Source organism: Topomyia yanbarensis, chromosome 1 (assembly GCF_030247195.1).
Source record: "Topomyia yanbarensis strain Yona2022 chromosome 1, ASM3024719v1, whole genome shotgun sequence".
NCBI lineage: Eukaryota > Metazoa > Arthropoda > Insecta > Diptera > Culicidae > Topomyia > Topomyia yanbarensis.
The window spans coordinates 11,572,348-11,593,969 of NC_080670.1; the positions used below are offsets into that span (position 1 = coordinate 11,572,348).

Consider the following 21,622-nt stretch of genomic DNA (forward strand, 5'->3'; position numbering starts at 1 on the left):
TAAGTGTTTTGGAAAGAAGAAGAAATTACCTTTTCAGTGGTATGTTATGCTATGTTTGTTTTTCATAAGTCCTAGGCAGTTTTGGCATAACAATATAAAAAAACCACCAAATAATTGATTTTTTTTTATTAAACTCATAAAAATTGCTCAACGTTCTTGTAAAGAAGGGTGTTTTATTGCAAATTTAGAGATATTATTTAATTCTGTACCCAACGATCTGCTTATCATCAACATTTATTGAAAAATGATTTTTTGATTTTTTCAGATTAGGGACATACACGCATGAACTCTTAATCTTCCGTTGTTTCCAATTTAAACTTCACAGTTTACACACTTATTTTAAAATGTATGCGAAATGGATATTTTTTGAAAAAAAAAATTATGCGATTGTCCCCTTAAAAGTTCATGTTTGTTTGTATTATTACAGCTTTAATCGCTTGGGCCATCCACCGATGCAAGCAAGTTTCTAATTTGGAAAAAAAAGTTAGCAACTCTGCCATTTTTCAATCGATTTTGATAATAAACAGATCGTTAGATGCGTGGAATGTTCTCTCTAAATTTTCATTTAAATTAATACGTTTCCTTATAGAAATGTTGTGCAATTCATGAAAAAATCGCAACTTAATGGTTACTTTCATATTGTTGTCCCAAAACCGCATGGTATTTTTAACAAAAGAACATAACATAGCATGCCGTTGGAAAGGTCTTTCCAGAACACTCGAAAAATTGAAAATCGGTCAAAAAATAACAGCGTAGCAAATTTGTTAGTGCCGAAAAATTGTTTTTTTGCTATTAATCAAGATTTTCAGAATATACAGTGCAAACCCGATTTTATTAGCTTTTTGACCCAATTTTGTCAACCTCGTATTAAAATCGATACTTGGTAGTTTGATGGGCTCTAGCAGACGAACCAAGTTGATTTCGAGTAAATCTCTTCTTGAGCATATTTTTCTCGAGATCCGAAGTTTTCAAAAATAAACCCCCTTAAGGGAAATTAAAACTAAATAATTAGAAAGGGTTATTAATAAAGAAGAATATCTTAAAAGCTTCGGTTTATTAAAAAGAAAAAAAAATGTCCCGATTTTTTCAGCCTAAAATTCACCAAGGGGCTGAAAAATGGGCCTTCACTGTATTAAATTGATCAAATGTGGTTTTGTATTGAAAAGTACATTCATTTTATTTTGTAACAGCACGCTTTTTTAATTGTCTCAATTTAATTAATTTGCACGAAATTTTTTGATGCGCTTGTTTTTTGCTAATTTGTCTTCTATGGAAATAAATTAAACATTTTCTCGCTAATCGTCCTTATGATATTCCTAAAACGTATTTTTAGTTACTGGTCGGACGCCCGGAGATCCACCATGAATAGCGCGCAAACTCCAGTCCAATTGTGAATCGAATCCCTATTCGTATCATTCTCTCTTGTTCCGCTATACTTATATACGCTGTGGTATATACGATCACCAGCAAAAACAAGTGTCGGACTAACATTCCTTCCCTTTGCTGCTGCTATCTATCTTTGTAACTAACCGGCGCCGATATGATCATGTATTGAGATTATTTGTGCAATTTCAGATGCACGTAACAAATTCCAAGAAAATTTTTTTTTCTTCGATGAAAACATGTTACGTAACGATTTAGTTAACACCCCCTCCCCCCTATGTCACAAATTGTCACAACTTGTCGTACCCCCTCCCCCCCTAAAAGCGTTACGTAGTTTATGAATGGTCCCCAATCCACAAGTATCACACGTACGACATATGGATGAATATTTTTTTTTTTTTTTTTCGAGAGTTGTCCTACTGGAGCTGTAGAGCTAGGTTCTCGGAAGGGCTCCCCGCCAGAATCACATACTACAATTTGCAGACGAGACAGGCAATAAAACACTGCAATAGGCCAATTGTAGCGGGCCGTGATTCTGAATGTGATATTCATTGTACGGTTCAGGCATGTGCGGGCGTAGGGAATCGCGTGTATCATCGCGAAGGGCTCGAACATTTGTACGTTAATGTGCTCGATCGCGTGTGCGTTTGTATGTCGCGTGTGCTAACGTGTAACTTCGCGTGCATAAATTCTATTTCATAACCGTGTGCCTTTCGCATATTCGCGTGTGTTCTAGAATAATCGCGCGCGGACCGTGAATCTGATACTTAATTTTTTGTGTACGGTTCAGATTCCAGAAGGAAGTGGGTTCTTCCATATCATTAGAGTTCCCAATCATGTCGTCGTAGAACGCGTGGTCTAGTGGATATGAGCTTTATTTTTTTTTTTGATTGGTCCAACTGAATGTATAGACCTAAATTGCTAGAATGAAGGTTAAAGATTTCCGGACGTGACCGATTCATGATCGCGCATTTGCGGGTTGGCGTTTGAGATCGCGTTTGTAACTTCGTAAGTACTAAAACGTTCACACAATTGCCGCAGTGTTATCAAGTTTACGCGATCGCGGGCATAGGTGTGCGTAGATGATCGCGAAGGGCTTAAGCGTTCGTATGTTGACGTGTTTGTCGCGTGTATGTGACTTCACATGTATAAATTCGATTTTGAAACCCTGCGGCGATTCATATATTCGCGGACCGTCATTCTGATCTTTAGTTTTCGGTGTACGGATCACATTCTGACAGGGAGAGAGTTACCCCATATCACTAGAGTTTCCGGTCATGTCGCCATGGAACGTTTTGTCTAGTGGATATGGTAGTTATTTTTCAATTTTATTATTTTTTTAATAATTAACAAGGACCTAGATTGTTTGTACCGAGGATAGATACTTCCGGACGATCCCGATTCATGATGGCGCGAGCGCGGGAGTTTGTAGGTTGACACTTGAGATCGTGTTGGTAAGTTTATGAGTGCTGAGATTTTCACCTTATCACCGGGGTGTAATCATGTTTGCGAGTTCGTATGTTGCTTGGAAAATCGCGAGGGGCTCTAACGTTTGTGCGCTGACGTGATTTTGTAACGTATGTTCTTGAATGGTTGCGCGAACCGTGAGTCTGATATTAAATTTTCAGTGCGCGGTTTGAATTCTGGCAGAGAGTGGGATCGTTTATATCGATAGGGTTCCCGGTCATGTCACCATGAGACGTGTTGTCTAATAGGTATGGGCGTATTTTCTTAAATGGTCCAGCTGAAGGCATGGACCTAGGCTTCTAGGATCAAGGATAGACTTTCGGACATGACCGATTCGTAATCGCGTGCACGATGGCATTTTTGTAGGTTCCCGCTGAGACCGCGTTTGAGAATGTGTGAGTGTTAAGACGTTCACTATCACCATCTTTGTTGACCCAGCTGAAGGCGGGTGTAGAATGGCAGTATAGGACTCGAAAAGAAGAAATAAAAGACAATATATGAGAGACGTAATAGATTAGATAGGTACAAGATACAGCTGAAGTTATGATCATCACATGAGACATACATTAGTACTTCAAACACTACTAATACTTGAATAGCCAATCACCACACATAGCACATCCTTTCTCAATTATCTATTTGTTACTGGTTGATTGTTGGTTATGAGCTGGTGAATAGAGGAAAGGTATAGAACAGACAAAAGGCTCATATCAGCCCTCCCGGCCTCCCCGACACACCACTATCGAGGCGTATTGTAATCAACATCTTGAAGCGGGCTTCTTATATAAATCAAATCCTCAGTAGTCATAATGTTTGGTGGAATATTAACATGAGAACTAATTAACCTCTAGTAGTAGAACTTGGTGCAAATAAAAACTAAAAAGAGCGAAGGTCCTTATATTTAGATAACTCTATTGAATATATTGTGGCTTGATGATGTTTACAATACCGTCAATCCCATCAACCTGCGAGAGGGCGTACGACATATGGATGAATATAATGATATATTACTCCCTAAGGAGGAAATTGGTTTAACAGCGTCATTATGCATGAAGGGCACAAAACCGAACTATAATTAGTCCAGCCGTTTGCGTTTCGACTTCGTCTCTTCAGAACCACGGCACTTGACTAATGCACCGTGGTTCTGAAGAGACGAAATCGAAACGCAAACACTTGGACTAATTATGAACATAATGCCAACCGGTTCAGCTGAAATCTAAGCGCTTAAACCTGAAGAAAAAGTATGATATGAAATCAATTCTGCAATAAATTCTGTAAGCTTTCTCTCAAATTCCATTGTTTACACCATTATTTAGTTCATTTTATGGTACACAGTACTAGGATTTTTTTATTTCGATTTTAGAGGTTGTAACCTTATGGTCATTCGCTCTTTTAGACGCTCGTTTCGGGTTACAAAAATCTCTTTAGAGCTGCGTACAAGGCAATCGATTTCAATTGTCATTAAAAACTCACACTCAAATTAATATTGCAATCAGCGTCACCGCATGGCCAACAATTTCTACCATGCACAGTCTATTCATATCTGTGGCATCGTGCTTTCGTCTACACGCCGTGCGCGCGCTCTCTTGTGTATGAAGATGCTCAAATTATCCATCACGGTCTAGTAGCTCGAAGTCGCGTTTTGGCCACTACCAGGCCTGCTTGTTTTCAGTTTACACTCAACGCTCGAAGCGTACGAACGCACAAACGAATAGCCCCTCCCGCACCTAGTACAGCATTACGAGCGCGTTACGGAAGATCACGCGCCCCCGCTCACTGCAGAGATTCGTTCCGATCTAAACAACCCGAAAGCCACCATCATCACGTTAAAAGACGAGCAGCGGCTCAACGCGTTGGACACGTTAGTAGACAATTTGAAGCCGCTGGTGAACGAGATGCACATTCATCCGAGCTCGCCCAACTCGTCACAGTCGGAGGACGACGCCGCCACAAAAATCCAGGCCGGATTCCGTGGTTACCGGGTACGGAAGCAAATCCGGCAAGGTAAGGGCGGAAGTGGTTCGTCAACTGCCAGCGGATCCGGTCAGCAGCGATCGCCCAAGGGCGGCAAGAAGATGGGCGCTAGTCTGGAGGACAACTCTGCGGTTAAGATACAGGCCGGAATACGGGGCTTCCTGGTGCGTAAGCGACAGAAAGTGGCCACCGAGGCGGCCACCAAGATTCAGGCTAGTTTCCGTGGCTTCAAAACCCGCAAGGATCTGAAAACGACCAAGACGGAAAAGTAGTGAAATGGAGTATAGCGAACAATTCCAGAAAAACTGCTGCCGAATCAGTCAGTAAACACAAAGAAAGAAACGGAGACCTACTTTAAATTTAGCCAGTTAAGCGTGTGAACAGTTTATACATAGAAACATTGTACATTTGAATCTTGAATGGTAACCTAGTTCAGAAGTGGTGCAGTGGTAGAGAAAAGCTGAAGAAACGCAAGGCCGGGCCAGAGTCCACCCCAGAGGGCAATAACAAACAACGCGAGACTTTACATTCTTGCGATGTTGGAGCTGGTAGTCTCGATATAGCGGGAGTGAAAGTGAAGAGCGATTATCGAATGCTTGCTCGCAGAGGGGTCTGGCTATTACACCGTCATCTGGCACTTGGCTGCTGGTTCTATACTACAAGAAGAAGTGAGAAAAACAAGTTCTTCCATAGTTTATAGGTTTTATGTGCGTATGTGTGCACTGTTGCCTACTAGGTACTTCCCATTTATATCTGAGTAGATTCAGAATGGAGTGCTGTGCTGGAAACACTCGCCCATACAGAATATTTGAATTAGGGTAAACACTATTATTCAAGTAGAAAAATAACGTTTTAGAGATTTTTTCCCAATGATACATACAATCTGGCAAACTACGTCGAAAAGCGTTAGAACGCGCTATTAGAGGCAGTAGTCTCATTCTACTCACTTTCTAAACAGTTAAAAATATAATTGAAAATCGTCATTGATTAGAAAAGGCGCACACTGGGCGTATTTGAATGGTGTTTTTCCTCACTCTTTTCAAATAAATAATCACACACAGTGTTGTTCAGAGCATAACTCTCGCGGAAAGAAGAACGCCCTCGTCTTGGTTGCTGATTAAAAAATTTATAGATTTTTTCGAGATGTATAGCAGGTGAGCATGAAACAACATAAACAAAGAACTTCCAAAGACCAAAAACAAACACTGTGGTTTCGGACAAAAAACTACAACCTTGGAAGATAAATCGTGCTTTCTACTAATGACTACCTTTAAAACAACCAGTGATTTTAGAAGCCTTTTGCTACGCTATGAGAAAGCAATTAATAATAAATTGTAATGTATTTTGTACAAGTATTTATCTTAGATAAGAATAAGAATCTTTGTTAGTATCAATAAAAAATAGTTTCTAGAGATGAAACATCACGTGTTTGGAAGTGCATCGTCGGTTGTATCACATTCCCTTGCCCTTTGCACTGATCTTATCGAACATCTCAACAGATGCTAAAAGTTAAGTCACCAGCACCAGTGTCTGTGAATGCAATAATTTGTCGTAAGCAACCGGTATCCGGTCTGAAATTCGTTTCTGGCTTCTCTGCTGTTTTTAGGTTATTCCGGTTTTTATTATGCTATACTCTCCTCGAGGGTGAAAATTGGATCAAACTATTTTGTGCTTGAAGGGGACAATATCTTTAATAAGTCAATAAATATGCGTTTCGACTTTGTCTTATCAGTACTTCTGCACTGCCCTATTACAATAGATCGATTTGTCGTTCTGGCGATATCTGACATGTGAGAATAATCGCATTTGAAGTATGTGAAAGAATATTAGCGGTCGTGCACGGTACTGATCCGTCACTGAATCGGATCACAAAGGTGTGAAAGTGGCTTTATAGTATATTTTTGATGTAGTCTTTAACTAAGCGGTTTCTATACTTTTCATTTAAAATTTTCTTGCACTCTATCATACGGCTTCCGTGAAAGATGACCAGTTGAAACAAAAAGGAAGAGACTGAAGGTCATTTTTGGCCCTGGTACTGCCATTCTACAGTTACCGTCAGTATTCAATAACAATCATGAAATTGCTGTGCACTGATCCCGTTGATTAGGACGTTCACAAGGAGCATAAAACAACCAAGCAGATTGATGGTAGCGAAAAGAAATGCGACGCAGCAGCTCCGAAGAACCAATTCAAGTGTCGACCGAATATTTCGACTTTGCATTATGATGGACAATAAAATATACTTTAAAGCCGTTCCTCAGAATGTATGGAACAATATGCTGTCAAAATTCACTAAAAAATCCTTGTCCGGCAAGCGATCCGCGGATGTGGCAAAATGAGTCAATTCTTCATCACATCGGGATACATCAACTACTACGACGAATGACTCCAAAATCGAACTCTGCCCATCATTGGTGAAAACCCGAAACTGTTCTGGCCAGCTTTGAGTATCGTGCCATTATGCCCCTATTATACAAAACTGGTACAAAACCCATAAGGTTCCGGAGTGTTGGGAGGGTTAACTCATTTCGGTCCGACAGAGATTAACTCTCCACAAATTCGTCTTATCGAGAAATTTGGCCCCATCAAGAAGGCAAACATTCGTTAAACCCCTTAAAATATTCGAAAAACTACAAGGGGCATCCCTATGGGGTTGCACGAACTGTAGACGTAGGACAATACTACGTAATGTAAAATATTTATTTTCTTAGTACTTAGTGTGTGGGAAAAAATGCCCGGACCGGTGAAGAAAAATCAAATTTTAGACAATATAATCACATCTCATGTATAGAACAAGCTTTCTAGTTGCTCTCAAACAGATCCTAAACGTTCAAACACCCATGGATAACTCTAAGTTTGTAGATGTGTTTCGATGCCACAGAATTGTAAAATGGTTAATATTAAGTCATGAAAATTCAATTCTTCCGTCACAATTTTTTTGCCTGCAAAATGCCCTGTGTGTATGCAAAGCTCCTGATTTCTTGGGATATTAGCATTGATCGGAAAATGCTTTCCAACGCTGCACATTGCATACATACAAGACATTTTGCAGGTCACCAGAAGCTGTTCATTTTACCACCGCCACATGTTCATTTTACCCACTCGCTATAAACATGTCTCATTTTTGGACATGTTTAGAAATCAAGAATCATGTTTAAAAAACATGTGTTTATGAGTATTTTTACCAGATATGTACAAAACATGTCTAACAAGAAACATAAGGTGATTGTAATATCTCATTCACTTATTAGTTAGAAAATAATGACTTTGCTTAACGTGTTCATTTTACCGCCAGTTCCCCTACCTATCAACACATTCGCCCAAAGCATTGAACCCAAGCGTACAATGCAAAATGAGTCAACGCTAATGATGGGTAGAGCGAAAGAGACAACTAGTACCACCACGACACTATTAGCGCATTTCACCAAAATTCCACGCGGCCTTTCCCGATTGAAAGGAACGGCCGCGTTTAGCCCATCTGTCATAATATCGTGATTTTGCATAGCGAAGGGCTGAATGATAATACATTTTGTTCCAAAAAACAGCCCTGCGTTATGCAACACTTTGTGCAGGTTGATTATACCAGTTGCAAGTTGGGCCAAATTCACCAAGTTCCGTAAAATTCCTTTTAAATTACAGAATTGATAAAATTGCTTAGATGAGCTAAACTAATTAATCTAATCCTGTTCTAAAAACTGTCCTTGCGTTTGAACCAAAATGGGAAGCTTATTACTACCACTACATTACTTAATTTCAAGCGCAAATAGCAAATACATGTGCTAGTTAAACCAAAAATTTACTGGCAACATTACAGCGGCATTTAGGAAGCAGTTTGAGCGATCGCCTGTTGGACGACACAGGGTAACGTCCCTCCACAGCCAGTGTAACGGACTTCTAGCTCAGCTACACTGGCTGTAAAAAACACAGCGCAGTGATCTGCTTCGCTAGCGTTGCGCGCTAGGTACACAAATCCGTCGTACAGGGCTTGGGAAGCGCTATCTTCTGCGTGTTAATGCGCGATATTTTGACAAGGTTGTATATTATTTAATTTTTTAATGCTATGATATCAAAAATCCTTGGGTTTATCTATTGGAATCTATTCTTAGAAGTATTTCGAAGCGATTTGTGCAAAAAATTTGAAAATGTATCGTGAGATGGCTGAATTATATGCGTTTAATATTGGACAACTTTTCGTTACATACCATTTTTGTAGAATTTGCAGAGTGCACCCCCATATCGAAAACAAAGACGTAGTCCTACGTCAAAAACTGTCAAGATAAAGGCGCAGGCATTTAGATTGGGAGATGTGGTTCAATAAAGCAATCATGCTAATTGTAGTCTTTCTTTTTAAGAAACTTATAAATAATCGAATATATTTTTTGTGTCTATTTTTTTTTTTTGAAATACTCGTGAGTATTGTGCTCAGTTTTGAATGACAGTTGCAGGAGATTACATATATTTCGAATGCCAGCTTAAATGCCTTTAATATGTGTTTAGACCACCCTCTACCCTATAATTAAATAGTTGGGCGTTCCACTCCATCAGCAGCAATGGGAAATTATTATTAGGGGTTTATATTTGGAAAAATGAAAGACTACTAGTTGCTGCTTGATATTGAATAATTGTCCGTAGAACACAATGCGCACTCGGTGAAATCGAATAAAATGGAAGCGCATGGTACATTAGAGAAAAGGTGCCAAATGGCCACTATCCCCGCATATTGACTATACTGACAACTTCATTCTACTTACATCTCGAGTCTACTGGCCCGTCCCGTTTCCGTCGCCAACTAATCGGGGAAAACCCTGTAACCACTTAATCTTTTTCCGAAGGACTCGTGGTCACGAACGACCGAAAGGTGCATAACCTGAGCCCGGGAAGGACCTTCAAACGGTTCGTCCGCCTACCTGCCTGCGGCGAGACTCGATCAGCAAAGGCGTGCGGGGTGAACATTGGAGATCGTCACCGCGAGATGCTGCTACTTATGGGTGGAGGACGGTCGACACGACAGCAGCGTGATGAGTGTTGTGTGATTTTCCCAACCCACTCCACGGGCGACCAAATTTCAACGACCGTTCAGCCTGCCCTGGGGGAGTTGGGCGAATGGGGTACCGGCATCTGTGCATCAGTCGCGGCCTACTTGATGGGGAAGACGTGACCGGTTATGATGACGGTAGTGATGATGATGATGATGCACTTGCACTTGAACGCGACTCGGTTGTTTGTGAAATATTTTATGTGAGAATATAGTCAACGGGAAATGTAAATTTTCATCATATTTCTTCACTCGCTAGAAAATTACCATTCGACGTTCCGAGTTCAGGCAAGCGAACGAGGAAAAACGACTGGGCGGTCGTTCGCATCCCTCATATTCTCTGCGGATGTTTGCTGTTTGCCAACGCAAAGAATTTGTTTCCGACTGTTTGAGCAATTTTTATTTAGATAAATAAACCCAATAAACTGCAACCTTACATATATCTCCCGCTGGCTGTGAAATTTATATTCACCGGTTTTTGTTTCAATGTATTAGTGAGTAAGAACGATAGACTAGTCAGTGCAAGTAATCAAAGTAATTCCAGAATCATTCCTAACTGCTAAATGCAAGAATAGTAACATGTTTTAATATTAAACTGCTGTCAAATCACATGGTGCTATGGCCGGAAATGGGTCATCGAGTGATGAGTGACACGTTTCCGTGACAAGGTGCGTTTATTTATGTTTCTCGTACTTAATAACAGCAAACGAGCACAGACAAATTGTTTTGTCGATTGAATGATTATTTTGAGAAACATCTTTCAAATTTTCGAGGGACTTAATTGGGAATCAACAGAGCAGGGATTAAGCTTCCGGTATCATGCAATTTGATCAATAACTCGCTTTAGTTCGCCAGTGATGTCAATACCCAAGTAACAATCCAAATTAAAATTGGTTCTATATAAGTTTTATGGCAGTTTTATCAAAGCATGACTGAGTAAATCTGGTATTATCGTTGCTTTTGACAAAAACGTTGTAGTTTTATATGATCGGGTTTTTAAATTGCTTCAAGCACACTTGAACGAACATCCATAAAATTGAATTTTCCAAAGGAGTAATTAATCTTATGAGTAGTTTTAATAGACTCTTGGGCCTCTTATTAGGACATCGTTTTCCAATCTTCAGAAAACCAAGAGATAGCTTTATGACATTCTTGTTTATGCTAAATGAATCTTGAAAAGGCTACCATAAAACCTTCTTAATGCTGTATCCAGATTTTTACGTGCCATAATGGCGGTCTAAAGTGTTCAGTTCATAATACGTTTAATGGCCCTTTTTGACAATAATCGTTTACGTCAACCGCCCAATGAGATTAAATCATCCTACGTTAGACCAATGCGTTGGATGTTTATTCAATGAACGCCCGACATCTTCAAACTGGGCGTTTCAGTCGAGCTGACGTAAACGATTATTGTCAAAAGAGGGCAATTAAACATATTACCGGAAACAAGTTTATCAATATCTTTGATCCATGATCCTTGAGTTCCACAATCCAAGATTACTAGTTGGACCTCCTTGGGATACTTCCGTAGTGTCTGCTTCATAATTGCCCAGTATTTTTCGATGGGCCTTAGTTCCGGTGCGTTGTGGGGGCTCTTGTCCTTGGGTACGAAAGTGACCCCGTTGGCTTCGTACCACTCCAGGACAATATTTGAATAGTGACATGAAGCTAGATTTGAATAGTGACATGAAGCTAGCCAGAAGATCGTAGGACCCTCGTGTTGCTTCAACAGAGAAAGCAGACGCTTCTGTAGACACTCATTAAAGTATATCTCCCCGTTTGCAGTCCCGATAGTCACGAACGGCGCACTCCGTTTGTCACATGAGCAGATCGCTTGCCAAACCACGTATTTATTAACAAACTTTGAAAGTTTCTGCTTCCTTACTTCCTCCGGAACATCAAACAACAGAACAGTAGCCCCGGAAGATGCCGCAAGTCCGCCTTGACGTAAGTCTCATCATCCGTGATAGACAATGAGATTTCGTCAGCATCTGGGTGTACAGTTTCTGGGCCCGTGACTTTCCCACCGTATTTTGCCGTTCGTCACGATTTGGAGTCTTCTGCACTTTGTACGTATGCAGTCCCTCCCGGTCATTGGCTCTCTGCACGAGCATTGGATTCTGCTCAAACGCTTTCACTACATACTTGTGACCCTGATCACTAATGGAACACCCATTGTGATCGTATTTCACCTTCCATTCGATGCTCAGAGTTTTTAGTAACGTTTAATAACACGACTCACCATTGACTGTACGATTCCGAGTTGTTTTCCGATTGTAATCCGTCAGGGTAACAATTTAGCACTGGGTGGAAATATACCATTTATTGGGTATACACTCCGTAGAGTGCATTTGTTTACATGTAAAATCATGTTCACCGCTGTTCGGTACCGTTCGCTTTTTCTTGTAAATTTTGTTCATTTTCGCGTATGTGAACGGTTTTGTTCGTGCAGCTAGATTAGATAATTTTTGTTTTATGTTTGTGAATTAATAACATAGGGTTTCGTTAGGTAACCGCTCTCATCTCGCTGCAAAAGTGGTCTGACTATGCTGTGCCATAGCGATGACAGCTATGCGGCGGTGCGTTTTTTTGGTGTTTGTTTTGTGATAGTCGAGTGCGGAAGGCGGCTATTGACTTTTGGCTAGAAAGTGACGGACCACGGCAACGACAAGACGTCCAGAAATTTGTTTTTTTTTTTTCGGGACAGTTTCCCGCCACCGTAACCAACGTTCAGTGCGCGTGTGCGACGGTAGATTTCCGTCGAAAGTGCCGGCCCGTGGTCCGGGTGCTCGTTTGTTTGTGGTGTTGGGTCGCCGGATATCAGAAGCTAAACGCAAAGGAGCCACTCGCTTCCCCGGCTAATTACAAAGGACCCAGTGACACCACACCGCCCTCACTGTGGAGGATCAGCCGAACGAGCATAGCTCTCCTCCACAGTTAATCGCAAAGGAGGGCGAAGCAGGTAGGACAACGGATCCACCTAGGGTAGTTTACTGCGGTATCTACCTGGGCAATTCACGGGGAGTGAGTGGACCCCGCGATTATTCGCCCCGTAGCTTGGGAGGTTCCAAAAAAAGAGCCTTGCTCACCTCCCTGGCTAATTGAAAAGGACCGCTGCGATAGCAGCCAACGATAACAGCAGGAGAACTCGGCTGTCGGAGTCCCGGCCGGTCGGATAAACCCCCGCCTTCCGCCATCGCCAAAAGCAGCAGCAGTAGCAGTGAAGTGGAGAAGCGGCGAAATAAAAGTCGGTAAATTTAGTAAATTACTTGTTTTACTTTTTTTATTTGTTGTTACGAAAATCCGAAATTCCGGTAGAGGCACCTAGGTCGCCCTGAAAAGAAGGAGATAAGACGGGCAAACAAGAACCCGAGTAGTGGGCAAACCCCTACTTACACGATGTCCCGATGAGAGAGTTGAGGATTTGCCAGGTACTTGCGCAAAATCCTTTCGCGATGTGGCTTTTAGAAATTTTCGAAATAAATACTGACAGCAATAAAAAATACAGTGTAAACAATACACTCAAAACTACTTTTACCCAAATTTTCAAGAGAAAATACCCAATGTGCTATTTTCTACAGTGTTTTTTTTCTGTGGTGCAATTTGATGTGGGAAACCCTATATCAGGGTCCTTGAAATAAAGTTCCAGCATCATTAATGTCCAGGATAACGGATACTTAAGTTTCAGGATCTGCCATCCTTGAGTTGCACCATCCTTGAGTTATAGGATCAACGATCCTTCCGTGTTATAAGTAACGATCTTTGCGGATTAATGATCCTTGAATGTCCGGATTAAGGACTTTGAGTTCAAGAATCAAAGATCGTTGAGTTTTAGGGCCATCTAACTCATGGATCCTTGATCCAGGAACTCTAGGATTCTTTATCCTGGAGTTCAAGGATCCTTAATGCTTTAACTCAAGGATCTTGGAATCAGAGAAAATCTCGACGAAGGTTGTTAATAAACTCTAAGATATCTAGTAGTATCACGTGTTTGATTGAATTAAAGATGTCGTCAACATATCTCCAACATTGATCTGGCAACTGATGATTTTCATCGAATTTGCTCTTGATTTTTTTTTATTCAATCATTCAACCTGTGGCAGTTTCTACCCGAATCAGTTCTCCTCTATGCATAGTATTGTAGGACATGTCCAATCTCATGTGAACAAATCAGATAACTGACAGCCTAATCTCTACATACATCGTATAACGTATCTTCGTGACTCTGATTTGGATAACCTGGGAACATTTACCTTGGGTATTTAATTGTTTACATGTACCAGCTATTAATGTTAGCTACGAAAGAATGATTTCATGGCTCTCAAGGATCGGTTTTTGGTTGTAATTTATTAATGGAATGAGAGCCTGGTGAATTAACCTTTTGTCAGGACAAGAAAAAAGTTATGGAAGTTTGATAATTAAAAACGAATACGATCGATCCGAAATCACGTATTCACTGTTCTATTTCTTTTACATGTTATACCCAATCTTGTAAACGGTGCGATGGGTTAGTATCACTGCTTCTCACCTCTAAAGTCATAAAACACACAAATAGAGTAATGAGTTTCCGTCGATTCCTTTGCCAACTTCGCAATTTTCGACCAAAAACAGACCGAAAAAATCCACACCAGCCTGTGTTGATCGCGAAAACGATTTTTTTCAAGTGCCAATTAATAGGTATCGACTGTCTGGAATGCTTTCAACCGACTTCCTATCAATTTTAATAATGTGAACAGTAATTTTTGGCATCCATTCGGCGCGAGTGCAAGTGCCAATGCCAATCCTGTGTAGATATTTCACAGACTAACGGGGTGCAACACTCTGTGCTTCGCTCAAGCAAGTAGATTGTCTACAAAATAAACGAGCTTGGCGATATCTCAACAAAATGAAATGCTCGACAGATAGTACTAAAAAGTGCGACATCGTAGCTCAGCGTATTGCGTCTGATTGATCTGTAGATATGCGATAACTACCGGTAGGGTAAATGGATAGGAAAAATGTGTTTTAGCTCGGCACCGAACCAAAACCCAAAGTGCTTTGCTATTTTTACGAGCCGAGAGAAAGAAAGTAGTAACGAGGATGTTTTTCCCGCACCACCAGCCGGTTCCTGATGAAGACGCGCATCATCCATCCGTTGCGGGATCACAAAATAAAAATTAAGAAGGAAGAAAATATTTCGCGGCTTTTGAACGATGGCAGATCATTACTCGTCAATTGATGGACCGAAGCAGGCAAAGTAAGCCATGGTCCATGGGTGAGCGTACATTCATCCGGTGTCGTTTTGAAACCGGTAACTGATGTTCGCACGTGTCAAAATGCGACAGCGAATCTCGACCAAAAACAGACCGAGAAAATAAATAGAAGATCATCTATAATGACGCGCGCAGGAGACAAACAAAATGATTGACATGAGTGTTTTGGGTCAGACAAATCCACTGGGTGAAATTTTCGGATACTGCACATTGCTGCCTCCTCTAATTAGGAGAAAAAGGAAATACTATTCTAACCTTGGCATTTGAGTGATGCATCTACCCACCATCCTCCACGGCCTGCTGAGCACTACATTTGGCTGAACGTTGCTGTCATCTATTGACCATGCCAAATGTCGCTTTTTCTGGATCAGGTGAGTGTGTGTCGAATGCTTTACTGGCTGACTCGAAAGCCGTATACTATAGTATATGAAACTGTTGAATGAATTGACCTTGTACATCACAACTCTCCCCCTTTCCGGAAACATACTCGTATCATTCGAAGACTGCAACTGCGGCTTCATCAACCACCGAATCAGCCACTGACGGTCAATTAAATTGAATTTTCCTTCCCGGCAACAGCTGAATAACGATGGGTTGGTGCGCGTCATACCTTCTACCATCAGTTGCTAAGGGCCAATCAAGCAAGGCGTCTGCTTTACTATTCTATTGTGAGCCTCACCAATGAGAGATGTGAACTCATTCATATTGGTACATAGGAATAGAAAAATCGTTTCGTTCACCAACCAAATGGGATTGAATCGGCTATACGAGCGAATATATTAAATATAATATATTTATGAATGAAACTATTAGAGCCCACAATGTGGCTTGGGCTGGTTGGGTAGCGTAAAACGTAGATCTCGGTGGCAAAACTCACTGCTATATTCTTTTGTTCTTTTGATGATGCTGAAGGGTATCGTACCTGTCTGTCTCCAGTGTGGAGACATTTCCACACCTTACAACAGAACCATTGATATTGTTTCCCACCCACTAGGCTTAGCGGATATAAATGCGGTAGATTGTCCATTTGTTCCACGTGACACATTTTAAATCAGGATTTTTTTGAGAGTTGTCCTACTGGAGTTGTAGAACTGAGCTCTCGGAAGGGCTCCCTGTCAGAATCACTCACTACACTACTATTGCAGACGAGACAGGAAATGTCACCCACTAAAACACTGTTTAAGGTCAATTGCAACGGGGCGTGATTCTGATTGTGATATTGAACGTACGATTCAGATGTGCGGGCTTATGGACGTCATGATCGCGTGGGAATGAACGTTTATTTGTTCGCGCTTGAGACCACCGTAATCAGATGATATGAAGGTGCTATAGCGTTCTCTACGTCATCGGAGTGTTTTTTGTGTTTACGAGAACTTGGGCGCAGATGTATGATTGCGATTGCGTTCGGCTTTGTGTGTCATCGCGAACGGCTCGAGCGTTTGTATAGTGACGTTCGATCGCGTGTGCTAGCGTGTAACTTCACATGTATAAATTCGATTTTATTACATATTCGCGTGTGTTCTTGAATGATCACGCGGACTGTGCATCTGGTACCTAATTTTTTAGTGTTCGGTTCAGATTCTAGAAGAGTCAGTTTCCAATCACTAAAGTTCCCAGTCATGTCACCATGGAACATGTTGTCTAGTAGATATGGGCGTCATTTTTTATGATTAGTCCAACTGAAGGCATGAGCCTAGGTTGTGGTAGGGACTTCCGGACGTGACCTATTCGTGATCGCGCGAACACGGGACCTACAACCTCGTTTGAGGCCATGTTTAAAGGTATATGTGTGGACACTTAATCATCGGAATGTTTTCATGTTCACGAGATCGTGTGCATAAGGGTACGTGGATGATTGTATGTTAACGTGCTTATCGCGTGTGCTATCGTGTGTGCTACTTCGCGTGTATAAACTCGATTTTATAACCGCGTGGCCATTTGCATATTTGCGTGTGTTCTTGAATAATGAATGTCCAGATGTTGTCCAGAGTTCCCGATCATGTCGCCATGGAACTTATTGTTAAGTGTATATGAGCGTTATTTTTTTCCTTATTAAATTGGGTCAACTAAAGCCCTGTATCTAGGCCGCTAGGACTGAGGGTAGGGACTTCTGGATGTGACCGATTCTTGATTGCGCGAACACTGGCGTTATGGTGCTAGGACCAAGGAAAGGGACTTCCGGATGTGACCGACTCAGGTTCGCATGGAAAAGGGCGCTGGTATAATCGCACTTGAAACGGTGTTTATAAATTCGTAAACGCAAACATATTCACATTCCTAGATGTTTATATGTATACGAGATGGGGAACGTAGGTGTGTGCAGATAATTGGGATGATATGATAGCGTGCGTGATGATGTCTTATCGCGAAGGATACGAGCGTTTCTATGTTAACGTGCTTAATCGCGTGGGCGTTTTGATATCGCGTATGCTGGCATGTGTATAACTTCGAGTGTTTGATTTCGTTTATATTTCCATGAAGCCGATTGTATATTCGTTTGGTCTTTAAAATATTCGCATGTAACGTCTTTCTATCGTTTGATTTTGAATTTAAGCTTGATGAAGGAAAAATCCCCCATCTCACTGGAGTTTTCAACTATGGCACCCTGAGACTTGTTGTCTAGTATTTATAAGTTCCCTATTTAAGAATAAGTGCTCCCAGAGAAGTATGATTATGACCGCGCGAGAGCGGGCGTTTGAATGTTGGTACATGGGATACGCATTTATAAATTCGTAAGTGGTACGACGTTGCCATAATCGCCAGGACGTTTACATGATCGCGAGATCGTGGGCGTAGGAATATGTGAGTGATCGCGTTTGCGACCGAGTTTATATTATTGTGAAACCTTCAGGCATTTGTATATTACTGTGGGCTTTCTTTTTATCGCATAGGCGTTTGTATTTCGCGTATGGTAACTTTTGTAATTTCGCGTATACTAATGCGTGTATATAACCGTGTAGCCGTTTGCATATTCGCGTGTTTTTAAGCTTCGCCGAGAAAGAAACACCAAAGACAAAAACAACACATTATTTAGACTTTAATTCAGTCAAGTTTGGATGGACTTACTAATGTCGGACCAACGTTTAGCCCGATTTTTAATCAAACCGCGAGCTTCCCTCGTTACCCTCGTAGTGACCGAAACGAAACACACGTCCTTGTATATATGCAATATTTTCGATGTATTAACCAACAATCAATCCGAAAGTTATCAATGTTTTATATAAGTAAAAAAGTTCGAATCAAAAGATTACCTTAAAATGAATCAATCAGATAAAAGTGAGTAAAAGCAGCACATGCATCGTCCTAGGACAACCGATAGAGCATCTTCCGCTGCATCCGATGCTGCAGTTCTCCCCGCCGGATCATCGTATGGATCACCTTCAGGACCGCCCGTTCCGGATACTTTTGCCGGGAAAAATCCTGTATGATGTTCTGCTCGGATACCTGCGATCCGATGGCAAATCGACGCTTTAGCTGTTTCTCGATCCGGTTCAGCATCTCGGTGTCCTCCTCGGTGGTGAATCCTTCCGCACCGGCCAACGAACCGGACATGGCCGCGTCCAGTGTGGAAACTTGAAACAGTCGAAGAGCTTCCGTTACGTGAGCATCCGTGGCAAACGGTTGCAGCTGCATTTTCGCCAACGATTCCGATATGCGAATAATAGCTTCCAGCTGCCGGACCGTGATTGGAATCGAGAGACGCTTGTCCGATTGGCGTTCCTGCTCGCCGGCTCCGCCTCGCATCAGGACGTAGCGGGATTTCAACTTCTCAGCCCCTTCCTCATTCAACCTTGGCCCGCAGTGTGTTCGGCAGTAGTTTATATATTTTTTGAACACCGCTAGCGGGATCTCACCTTCCGGTGCATCCATGGCTTTGTTAGCATTCATGTGTATGTTCATGACGTGCTTGGCCAGCGTAATGTCACGCGTCTGATCGTGAACATCCTTAACGATGAAAATCATATCGAAACGAGAGAGAATAGTTGGCATAAAATCAATGTTTTCTTCGCCCTTAGTATCGTCCCAGCGACCAAAGATGGAATTGGCTGCCGCTAGCACGGAACAGCGTGAGTTCAGTGTCGTTGTGATTCCTGCCTTTGCAATCGAGATAGTTTGCTGTTCCATAGCCTCGTGAATTGCGACACGATCGTCTTCTTTCATTTTATCAAACTCATCGATACAGACCACACCACCATCCGCCAAAACCATAGCCCCTCCTTCCATGACGAAGTTCCTTGTAGCTGGATCACGCATTACGGACGCCGTCAGACCAGCAGCGCTTGAACCCTTTCCGGATGTGTAAACCGCTATCGGAGCGACCTTCTCCACAAACTTCAACAGCTGAGACTTTGCCGTTCCGGGATCTCCCAGCAACAAAATGTTGATGTCCCCACGACGGTTCAAACCATCGGGCATTCGTTTTCTCGACCCACCAAACAGCATACAGACAATTGCCTTTTTAATATCCTGCGAACCGAAAATGCTAGGCGCTAAGCTTGCCGTCAGTGAATCGTAGATGTTCGGATTCGCTGCCATCTTGCGAAATTTGGATTCCTCCTCTGTAGTGATGTTGTTGAATCGGGATACTGCTCCCACTCCCTCGGTATCAACCGTAATACCAATAACTCTCATGTAGGGTGCCCGCACTCCCACAATAGCCTTCTCACGTCCGTCCTGTTTGCTCGGTTTGCCAATCTTTCGAATCGAAAAGATTCCGTGAATCAGAACTCGGTTACCCGGCACAACCCGTTCGCACAAACTACGTTCGCAGAACAACTGCATATGCCGAGGAATTTCTCCTTGTGGGATAAAGTCAGGCAGTTCCTGCAGCTTCAAAACCTAAAATAAAGCCAATGGTTAGCAGAAAAGATCAAATCAAATAACACTCGCTCACTCACCTGAAAGTCGACGCATCTGCATTTGTCCGGCATTATAAAATACGGATCAAGCGGGCATTTGGGACGGCCAGCTTGCTCGGTATTGCACTTCCTCGGCAGCTGGTATCCTTCCAATCCTGGATTCACCGGCAGATTGGGGATTACATTGCTACAAGATCGACACTGGATCGATATCTTGGTCGCCTTTGCCTTAATTCCCGAAGCAGATATGATGATACCGGCCACTTTAACCAACCGGGAAACGCATTCTGACTTCATGTCGCGAATGTTTGTCGGATGGGCCCCGGACGTAAGCAAAACTTGAATATCATGGATTTCTTCTTCTCCCTCTGGTCTCGGGGCAGTTATTTCATCGGCGACTTCGCGAGCTGCTTCTTCGAAAATCTGCAAATGTTCCGTAGGTTGCTTGTACAGCTTATCCGCCAGCCCTTCGTCGAACCCAGCCAGATCTTCAATTTCCACCTCCAAATAGTACCGACCCAGCAGATAATTCCGCTTTAAATTATCACTAGAATGAAGTTGGAATTGTAACAAATTCTTTCACTGGATGAGCAATGACCTACCGATATTTGTAGCTGAAGTTTGCCTCGCAGAATGTTCGAATAAATTCGCGATACTTTTTCTTCATCTGCTGCAGGTTGATCTGGTTAGATCCCTGCTGCTGCTGGCCATCGTCCCCGAAGTTATCGGAGAAAAATACACCAACATCGTCGAAACCCTCCATCGTTTTTAATCGTTTTTAATTGGTAGACACAAAAACTTGAACTATATGTGATTTTTAACAACGGTTAGTCTAAAAACTTAACAAAATATTAGAAACAAGAATCTGGCTTCCGATTTTTACACCACTCAACCAAAACCAAACGTCGAACGCGCGTACCACTGTTTGGCGCGTAAATGTAGAGGAGAAAGAGAACATCGAAACGTCAGCTGTTTGATAGTAGGAAGTGAAACACGCCCGCAGCCCAGTCACCGTGGCAAGCAGAAAGTTAGCAAAAGTTTAGCAAAGCGAAATTGATGCTGACAGAGTTTCTGCGAGCATTTTGCGCGATTTGTGCGAGAATTCTGGCAACGAATCCGCTCAAATGCAACAACCGTTTCTGACAGAAGCGGTTAAACCAACCGATGCTGCTCACTTTTATCCAGAATCCAGCCAGAAATGTGCGGCCAAGATCTCTGCACGCTTCCTGCCACATCTTTGTCAGATGTTTTGCTCGATTCGTGCTAAATTCTACCAGGTAGGAATTGCCAGAATCTTTGCACAGTTTATGTCCGAGTTATGCCAGGGTTTTGCTCGGTTCCTGTCAAAATTTGCCAGAAAACACGCGCGAAACCGAGTTCGCCCTAGCTCAACTAACCCGACAGGATACGCGCGGCGCAGAAATCTGACAGGGCTGCCAAACCAAGACTTACAGAAATCTAGCAGAGCGGTCTCTGCCAGAAAATTTGCTCACTGGGTATGTATCATAACATCACAGAGAACAGACGTCCATCTTCAGCATTCAACTTGTGTAAAATCTCTAACGGTTTCGAAGGTAGTTGGGAGATCCAAACCAGGTGCGCTACTGTCGTCATGTTTTTTGTGGCTGAGTTCGACAGAATTGACAGCGGTT

At 42.1% G+C, this 21,622-nt stretch overlaps 2 protein-coding genes across 2 annotated transcripts; one reads left to right on the forward strand and one right to left on the reverse strand.

Annotated features, from left to right (window-relative positions):
• The first annotated feature begins 4,487 nt into the window (after positions 1 to 4,487).
• LOC131676896 (IQ domain-containing protein N) lies at positions 4,488 to 6,243 on the forward strand. The gene has a single exon (XM_058956285.1). The coding sequence runs from the start codon at positions 4,746 to 4,748 to the stop codon at positions 5,094 to 5,096; it is 351 nt and encodes a 116-aa protein (XP_058812268.1). The 5' UTR covers positions 4,488 to 4,745; the 3' UTR covers positions 5,097 to 6,243.
• A 12,023-nt stretch (positions 6,244 to 18,266) lies between these two features.
• LOC131676897 (DNA replication licensing factor Mcm5) lies at positions 18,267 to 20,931 on the reverse strand. The gene is made up of 4 exons (XM_058956286.1): positions 20,864 to 20,931; positions 20,573 to 20,809; positions 20,010 to 20,517; positions 18,267 to 19,950 (listed from the first exon to the last, which is right to left on the reverse strand). The coding sequence occupies exons 2-4, from the start codon at positions 20,731 to 20,733 to the stop codon at positions 18,415 to 18,417; spliced, it is 2,205 nt and encodes a 734-aa protein (XP_058812269.1). The 5' UTR covers positions 20,734 to 20,809; positions 20,864 to 20,931; the 3' UTR covers positions 18,267 to 18,414.
• Positions 20,932 to 21,622: the final 691 nt, after the last annotated feature.